General features: G+C 39.0%; 1 protein-coding gene across 1 annotated transcript; it reads right to left on the bottom strand.

The window, feature by feature from the left end:
* Nucleotides 1-8,091: 8,091 nt before the first annotated feature.
* LOC127796900 (2-hydroxyisoflavanone dehydratase-like) lies at nucleotides 8,092-9,009 on the bottom strand. Its single transcript, XM_052329307.1, has one exon. The coding sequence runs from the start codon at nucleotides 9,007-9,009 to the stop codon at nucleotides 8,092-8,094; it is 918 nt and encodes a 305-aa protein (XP_052185267.1).
* Nucleotides 9,010-9,977: the final 968 nt, after the last annotated feature.

Genomic DNA, 9,977 nt, shown 5'->3' with positions numbered 1-9,977 from the left:
ATATTTCTTTGTGGAATGATGCTGAACCTTATCGGGATAGGTTCCAGATGGATGCTATTTGGGGTGGTGTTATATTTTGATTTATTTATTATTACACATTGCATGGTGATGCATTGGGACATTGGGCTATGGGTTTGCATACATATGGGATCAAGTTTTGTGTTCAGTGGTGGTGCGAGCATTGGCATGACATGGTTGGCTTGTGAGTACCGACCTGTGTATTGTAGGTGAGCATGGACACATGGAGCATGTGTATGTGTGAGTTTTTGTGTGGGCGTAGCATGGCCTGATGCTTGGCTTATGGGGGCCTTGACATCACATTTATGCTGCATAAGCCGTGCATTTCTTTATTTGTTGCATTGCATGTTGAGGATATGGGACTCTGGGGAATGATCTGGTGTATACCTCGGGAGTCTTTGGATGTGGAAGTTGTTTGGACCCGGTGGGAAATGATCTGGTGTATACTCCACGGGTGTACTTTTAGACTTTGGGGAATGATATGGTGTATACCTCGGAAGTCTACGATAGCCTATATTAGGTTACAACAGGGTTGTATGCGGGACTTGGGGGCCAATGTGTGTCTTGTCTTATGTAGACCCCAAGGACTATGTGTGTGCATTGATGCATTTACGTTATGATTTGGCATCGTGGTACATGACATGATTTGATATGCGATACATATCATGGGTGGGTATATTTATGGGCGAGTCAGCTATCAGCCTTGTTATCCTTTTTATATATACACTTACTGAGTCTTGTGACTCACTCTTGCTTTACATCATTCCAGGTAAGCGTGCAAAAGCAGTCAAGGGTGGGACCAAGCTTAGTTCTCCCTATGTTAGATGTTGTGTACAGAGGCATCTTAACTGGAAGATTCTTGGACGTTTTGTCTTATTTTGAGTCCAGGAAGGATATTGTCTTACTATGCTAGACATGGAGTTTTTGTGTGTGCGGGCATGTGAGCCATAATGTTGTCATCAAAGAATGTATACTATAAGATTTTTGTTTCCGTTGTGTATATTAATGAAAATCTCATTTGAGATGTTTTGTTGAAGTTTGTATCTGTATTCTTTCCGTGATGGCTTCCTCTTGAAACTCTTGTGTTTATGGGACTTTCGGGAGCGGGTCCTTACAATTTTAGCAACAGAGAGGCCTCTGTCACTAAATCCGTCGCTAAAAAATTTAGCAACGGATGTTGATGTTTTAGCGACGTAAATTTTCGTCGCTAAAACTCTGATTTTTTGTTGTGAAGGATTTACATATAAATAAATATACATAAATATATTTTTTAAATATAATTATAAATTAAAAATATATTATACAAAATTATTAGGAGCAAATTCAATCTATTTTGCAACTTTTAAAAATTTTAAGAACATAGCTCGTAATGTGTTGAAGCTCTTTTAAGAGCATAGCATGGGTTGCTATTTTTAAAAAAATTATTTTGCAGTTTTGTTTCTTTTTCAAGTTATAAAATAAAATCAAACTATAAACTATAATATTATAATATTTATTTTTAATATAAAGATATATTCATATATATCAATCACAATACAATTATATTTCTTCTCTTTATCATTCATACAAAACATAAAATTTTATATATTTTATAATTATCTTATGTATAAATAATTATATATATTTATATGTTATTATTTATTTATATTGTTAGAATTAAAAGGTTAAAAATTATATGTAAAATTATACAAAATCATAACATCAAATTTTATAAAAGTGAAAAATTATATATAAAGTTATATAAAATCATAGTATTATATTAACGTCATGCAAATAATACAAATAAATAATAATATAAAAATATTTTTAACCCAAAATATGTTATTTATTTGTATTTCTATTTAGTTTATATTTTTATTTTAAAATATGTGTATTTAACGAAAGTTATATTCAAATATATTTCCAGTAAATATATTATATATTTATATATGTGTTAGTTTAATATTTTAAAAATTAGAAACAAAATTATCAGTTGGTCGCCGAACAAATATGAACTACGGCAGCAAAAGAACGTCAGCGGTGATTGGAGATAGAGGTGTTGGTGGAGAGAGAATGAAGACCTAGAGAGAGAGAGTGAAGACCCAAAGAGAGAGAGAGCCCAAAGAGAGAGATGGAGGTAACTTTAATGGCAGCGAAGGCGACTGTGGCTAAAACGACAACAAGAACGAGAAGAGAGAGGGGAAGGAAAAAGAGAGAGAGAGAGAGAGAGAGAAAGAGAGACTAACGACGAGATTGAGAGAAAAAGATTAATGGATGGGATGTCGGAGGTGAATGGGACTTAGGAGGAGACACCACCAGAGTAGTGGAGAGAAAAAGTACGAGGAAGAAAGTGTTAGGTTGGTATTCAAAAATTGGATTGCTCATTGGGTTTAAAATATCACAATATTTTGGTGTCAACCAAGTTGTTGCAATAAAATTATCCATGTAGCATTATCCTATCTAAAAATCTAGGGTGGGCAACTGTAACGCCCCACTTTTTCCCAAACATGCGTTAACTCGAGATTTCGAGAATATATATATTTTTTTTCAACATCATACACACAACATAAGTCTCTTGATATACATACCCTCATCATACTGGTTTCCCGACAATCCCAACTATACCTTCTCAGCATTTAAAAAATAATAGACTAAGACAGGTATTATCAATCACATCAGCGGAAGCAAGATCGAAACCTCGATGATATATAACTGACAAATTTCTTTTACAATTAAATAACCAAATCGATGTTTCACATGAAAATATCAAAATATTACATAACCTCTGAACATCGTAATCATAGACAAATTTGAAATCTAAACATGACAGCTATATCTCGACGACATTATTCCCTTTGGCGCCATTGCTTTCACCTGGAACGTTTGAATATTCCAGGGACAAAGTCCAAATAAATGCTGAATCATCTAAATGAGAGTTCAAAAACATTTTCATGAATATATGCAAAATCATATATAAAATCGACAAATCCTGACATGCACCAACCTAAGAGAATCCCACGAAGCACTTAGCCTTAACCGGGGAAAGTGCAATCTTTTTAAAGGCGACACAACCACATCGACCCATTGGTAACACAATCCTGCTTAAGAGGGACAACCTCGACATATGAACCCGGGAATCACCCCAGTGTCATTGTTAGGCATTACGCTCCTACTCAAAAGCATTTCAAACCCAACGCAACCCTAGCCCCAAGAGTATCACATCAGCACTATCATCGGAATCAACGACACCTCGGTATTAATGCTATTGCTCAAAGGAACCTGGGGTGGTGTCCACTCTCAGCCCCGCCATTTGAGTATCGTAGGGTGAAGTCTGTCTCAGCCCCGTTCCAAGTGGGTCACCTAGCATTAAGCCTTGGTACGCATCTCGAGTGCTGTTACTTAGGGCTACGTCACAGGTTAACAACCCACGTCCCTCATGGACAACACACAATATGCCAATGCCGAAAATCATAACATACATAACTTAAAATCAATATTTCGATGTATGTAATTTACCGTACGAAATTCAATGCATGTGTAAATAACCGTTTGGACAAACCATCACAATAAACCAAGCCATAGGGATGAACATTCACAGTAAACTATTCTCATGGTACTATAAGTCTTTTCGGGTAGAACCACTCACCTTGACGTATTTGGATCGCCTCGATCCTCGTGCACGACCTCGCTTTGCATGCAAAAATACAAGTACTCGAATCTTACAGTCAACTTCGAACCACAACACTTCCTAAACACCATAATTAATTAAGGAAGTATTAAAATCCATTTTACTAAATTTTTTCTCTATTTTCTCCATTTTTTTCACCTCGATAATTCAAAATAATTATTTACTCAACTATTTTTCCAAATATTTCAACACCATAATTTCTAAAATAATTAAATAAAATTTCTGGAAGTTGAATTACCAAAAAGCCCCTCATCACGCGCCTTCACGCGCTTGGCGTGTGGGTGTAAGTAAAGGCTGGCGCGTGCAGCTCACGCGCCACCATCTTTAACCTCGAGTTAGTCGCCAGCGGTTGCTCCGATGACCCCGAAATCGGTAACCCCTGAAAGCCCACGAAGAATCGATCTCAACCCCACCGGTTTCAGGCCGAAAGGCCATCAGAAAACCCACCAAATGGCAGGTTACAGGCGATGGTAGGTGGTCCGCCTCTCTTCTCCGATCAGCCTTCGAAACCCCTTCAAATCACCTCTAAAACTCACAAAACTTACCAGAAATGCTCCTCTTGCCTCAAGGATCAAAAGTCTCTTATTGGTTTCTCTCGATTCGCCCTCAAAATCAAGCAATTTGATACTCTAAATTTGGCCAAAAACCCTTGGTATTTATAGGTTAAATCCGACCCCCACGTGGCGAATTTTCGGCCAAATCTTCTTCTACACGCCACCAGGATCGTCCTTGGCCATACCTTAACGAGATTTGCTGTCCAAATCTCTAGATTTTCAGGCCAAAATCTCGGCCAGATCTGCCATGTGCGTGAAGCTTTTTCAGAAATTACAGTTTGGCCCTCTTGAAATTTTTCTTTTGCATTTTGGCCCTTATTCTCAAGCCCCTAATCTTTCTAGCACCATCACTAAGACCCTCAAGATTAGTACTTCTCATTTCTCCCTTGAAACTTCTAAAAAATTATCGTTTTGACCTTCCTTGGGCAATTTTAGAAAATTACACTTAGGCCCAATTGATCGTTTTGACCTCCAATCCACTCGATTCAACCTGAAATCACTTAAGGGTTGTTCTATACATCAAATATTAGTTCTAGACACACTCTGTTGATTTTTTGGACATCGTCTATAACAATTTGGTATTACTACCTAATCGGCAGCTGTATTTTTGCTGTACCAAAAATTATTCCCGATCTCATTTCTTTTGATGCCATAATTCTTTTCTCGGGACTCTTGTTACTGATGTACCATTTTCTTTAGACCTCTAAGTCCCAGGGTACTCCCTCTGACTAATTTGGTCGTCTAAAGCTGCGTTAATGTACCATATAGTCTCATTTTTCTGCAAATTCTATTTTTTCCTTCATTAAATACCGTTTATATCCTCAAACCATTCCTGGCTATTACAGCAACTACCCACCTTTGGCTGTGTGTGGCTCCGTCTCGATCTAACTGTCTGAGAAATGAGACTATGAGAGAGAGAGAGGAGAATAAATGTTGGATGAGGTGGGTTACGTGGGTATTCAAAAAAAATAAAAATAATAACATTATCTAAAAATCTAGGGCGTGCAACTACCTATCCTTAGATGTGTGTGGCTACGCCCCTAATAGTAACACCAAAAGATAATAATTCTCTTCAATTTTATTACTGATTAGAGCAATCTTAAGAAAATAAAAGGCAAGGGAACGTCACTGGAGTGATGGAGGGGATGCCTAAGGATCATCGTTGTTGCAGGAGGGGACGCCGAAAATCTCAAAAATCTAGGAGATCGAGGAGGCGTCGAATTTTTGGGAAGAAGCTGTGAAGAGAGAGAGAAAGTAAAGACAGCTCAGATTTGGGGGGAGAGAGAGAGTAGGAGGATGAAGGTTTTGGGCTAGTATTCAAAAATTGGATTGCTTATTGGGTTTAAAATATCATGATATTTTGGTGTCAAAATATCATGATAAATTTAATTGTCAACCAATGTTACGATAAAATTGTTCATATAGCATTATCCTATCTAAAAATCCAAGGTGGGCAACTGCCCATGCACCCTTGGCTGTGTGTGGCTCCACCCTGATCCAATTGTCTAAGAGGTGAGACTGTGAGAGGGAGGATGAGAGAGAGAGAGAGAATGAAGGTTGGATGAGGTGGGTTATGTCGGTATTCAGAAAACATAAAAAAATAACGTTATCTAAAAATCTAGGGTGGGCAGTTGCCTACCCTTAGCTTTGTATGGCTCCGCCCCTAATGGTAACACCAAAGGATAATAATTCTCTTCAATTTTATTATTGATTAGAGCAATCTTAAGAACATAGAAGGTGAGGGGATGCTGGAGGACCGCTGCTGCTATAGGAAGGGATGCCAAAAATCTTTGAAATCTAGGAGATTGAGGAGGCATTGGATTTTTGGGAAGACCCTGTGGAAAGAGAGAGAAATTGAGGAAAAAGCTCAAATTTAGGGGGGTGGGGGGAAAGAGAGTATGAGGAAAAAAGTTTTTTGCTAGTATTCAAAAATTAGATTGTTTATTGGGTTTAAAATATTGCGATATTTTGGTGTCAAAATATAGTAGTAAATTTGATTCTCAACTAAGTTGTGGTGTTAAAATTGTCCATATAGCATTATCTTATCTAAAAATCTAGGGTGGGCAATTGTCCATCCTTGGTTATGTGTGGCTCTGCCCCGATCCAACTATCCCAAAGGTGAGATTGTGAGAGCAAGAACGAGAGAGAGAGAGAGAAATAAATAATGAAGGTTGGATGAGATGAGTTACGTGAATATTTAGAAAAAAAATAAATAAAATAATATTATCTATAACATAGAAGGTGAGGGAACTTCGAAGGACCATTGTTGTTACAGGGGGAGACTCTGAAAATCTCAAAAACCCGGGAGATTGAGAAGACGTTTAATTTTTGGGAAAACGCTGTGGAGAGAGAGAGATGGTGAAGAAAAAGCTCAAATTTGGGGGGCGGGGGGGGGGGGGAAGAGAGAGAGAGAGAAAAAGGTTTTAGGTTGGTATTCAAAAATTGGATTGCTTATTGGGTATAAAATATATTGCAATATTTTGGTGTCAAAATATCATGATAAATTTGATTCTCATCCAAGTTGTTGCGATAAAATTGTCCATGTAGCATTATCTAATTTAAAAATATAAGGTGGCCAACTACCCACCCTTGGTTGTGTATGGCTTCTCCCCAGTCCAATATTGTTTGAGAAATGAGACAATGAGAGAGAGAGAGAGAGAATGAAGGTTGGATGAGGTGAGTTATGTGGGTATTCAGAAAAAATAAAAAAAAAATAACATTATCTAAAAATCTAGGGTGCCCACCCACCTTTAACTATGTGGGGCTCCACCCTTAATGGTAACACCAAAAGATAATAATTCTGTTTAATTTTATTATTGATTAAAGCAATCTTAGAAACATAGAAGGCGAGAGGACTTCAAAGGGGACGTTGTCGAAGTGGTGGATGGGACGTTAGAGGACTGTTGTTGCTATAGGAAGGGACGTCGAAAATCTCAAAAATCTAGGAGATTGAGGATGCATCGAATTTTGGGGAAGACATTGTGGAGAGAGAGAAAAGGTGTGAGGAAAAAGCTCAAATTTGGAGGGAAAAAGAAAGAGAAAGAGGAAGAAGATTTTGGACTGGTATTCAAAAATTGGATTACTCATTCGGTTTAAAATATCGCGACATTTTGATACTCAAAATATTGCGATGAATTTGATTGTCAATCAAGTTGTTGCGATAAAATTGTCCATGTAACATTATCCTATCTAAAAATTTAGGATGGGCAACTGCCTACCCTTAGCTGTGTGCGACTCTGCCCGATCCAAGTGTTCAGAGGTGGGAGAGATTTAAGGTTGGATGAGTGGGTTATGTGGTTATTTAAAAAAAATAAAAAATAAAAATTAAAAATAATATCATCTAAAAATCTAGGTGTGGCTCTGCCCCCGGATGGTAACACCGATAATAATTTTCTTTAATTTTATTATTGATTATAGCAATATTAAGATCGCATTCATTTATTCTCACATAGAGAATAAAATGCTTTAAATCTTTTCCTAAGGTGCCCCAACACCTGTCATTAGCATTCTCAATGAATGCAATAATATATACATTTACTTATAATATCCTAACCATTACCTTAAAGAATGATTAGTATTACCCAAAAATGGTTACCCTTTACACATACTGGAATTCATTTGGTTAGAAAAAAAAAAAAAAAAAATCAGAATCCATTTCATTTGAGAGGCAGATTTCAAAATCAAATTTAATCTGGAAACGAACTTCAAACTATATATCTTCAAATCGATCAAACAAATATAACTACAGCACTAATTCCAATGCAGAGATTGAACTTCTAGACGCACTAACCAAGATTGCCATCTAAACCTAATTAAGAGAAAGGAAACAAATAAGATAAGATGGAAACTCGACTACTCAGAGTTGAAGAATTTCGAAAGTTGCTGAAGCATGTTCTGGGAATCCTCCGAAAATGGAGTCACGAGCTGGAAATCATGCCAGCCATTGTACTCCAAGTACTGAGCATCTCCCTTCCACCCATCCGAACGCAGAGCTTGATAATAGTAAAACCCTCTATCTCTCAATGGATCTTGATTCGCAGTGATGACCAGAGCCTTCTTGACGCCCAGTTTGGGAAGATTCGGATCGATAAGGGGGTTGATCCTGTAGTCATCGAGTCCACTGTGGAAGCCTACGGCGGTGAGCCAATCCAAATTAAACGGGGCTCTCGAGATAACCCCCCTCGGCTCCTGCTTCCCGATCGCCTGGCTTCCCCAGAAGAACGGACATATCAAAGCCATGCCGTCGATTTCCAGGCCTTCTAGAGATGAGCCTAAACCGTGCTTCATGGCCAGGTTGTGGGCTATGTTCCCGCCGGCGCTGTCCCCGGCGATGTAGACTTTTTCGAAGTCGACAAGCTGGTTTAGCCACGGCTCGGGGCCGTTGCCGGAGGAGTGGGAGGCGACCCACTCCAGGGCGGCCCAGGAATCCTCGTACGCGGCGGGGAGCGGCCGCTCTAAGGCCAGCGTATATTCAACGGATAGAGCGACGACGTTGCCTGCGTTGGCGATCGACTGGACGTAGTCGTCGTACGGCGGGAGGAAGGCGCTGAAGGTAATGAACGCGCCGCCGTGGAAGAAGACAACGAGAGGGAGCTTCTTGTTCGGAGGCGGCGACGTTGGGAGGTAGAGCCTGGCGGGGACGCCATTTCCGAACTTGACGTCTTTGTGGTGGCCGGGGACTAGGAGAGTGTCAGGGTAGTGGCGAGCGCTCAAAGCCGGTGCGAAGAAGACGAAGAGAAGAAGAAAGGGGGCTGCGTGTTTGGGAGCCATTTTCTTTCTTCCCTTGGATGGAGAATGATGGAGGCTCATATGGCATCTCGAGCCATTTATATATATAGCAAATCACGGGGTTGTTAAGATTAAGCCACAGTAAAGTGAAGCTTAATTTTTAAATTTGATATATATTCTGGTTAGTTATCTTCGATCTATCTTGTTGTGGCAAGTATTTGAATCCAAATCTTCAATACTTGGTAGAGTTAGATAGCAATTCAAAAATGTCAACCGTATCCTGCAGTTTCAATTTGTTGATCGATGGTATGGTGTTAACTGAGATCTGATTATGTACGCAACTTCCCATCTTTATCTACTAATAAACTAGCTGATGGATATGCATGCATGGACTGCATGGGAGCACCAAGTATATATTCATTTATGGCCTTTTTAAGCTTCCAATCAACTTACCAAGCAGCCCAGTGGATTGTTGTTTTCGGTTGGGCCTCCAACCCACCAAAGATTTTCCTTTTTGGTCATCAAGATTGTATTTAATTAGTGACTAAAGTTTTGTTGCCGCTGCAAAAAATGGCCACTAAAAGCCCAGGTTTTTGTAGTAGTATCATGCTATAGTTTGCTGGGTTGCCGTATATGGGTTATAGACAAGATAAATAGAGTCCACAGACCATACAATGATGTCTTACCTTATTATTATGCTAATCCAAAATCATGTCGTATTACTAAGTAAGTTGCCCCGACGGGCGTAGCACAGATGACAGTTAGGTAACAGATTACAGATAAGAATGCAGGTTCGAGTCATGATAGCTGCAGTGTGAGAGTTTCATCTTCATGTGGGGTGACTCCTTGTGGACATTATACACTGTACCTCTTACATGATGCGTCACCGTGTATCGTATTTAACCTCTCCCACATACACGAAATAGTGTGTAAGAAGCCCTCAAGACGAGTGACTTTACCTTTTGCACACAACACAAGACAAGTTAGTTGTTGATTCCCCCTCCAAATGA

Source organism: Diospyros lotus, chromosome 3 (assembly GCF_014633365.1).
Source record: "Diospyros lotus cultivar Yz01 chromosome 3, ASM1463336v1, whole genome shotgun sequence".
Classification (NCBI taxonomy): Eukaryota; Viridiplantae; Streptophyta; class Magnoliopsida; order Ericales; family Ebenaceae; genus Diospyros; species Diospyros lotus.
Note: the sequence above shows the minus strand (reverse complement) of the source record. Positions and strands in the feature narration are given on the sequence as shown.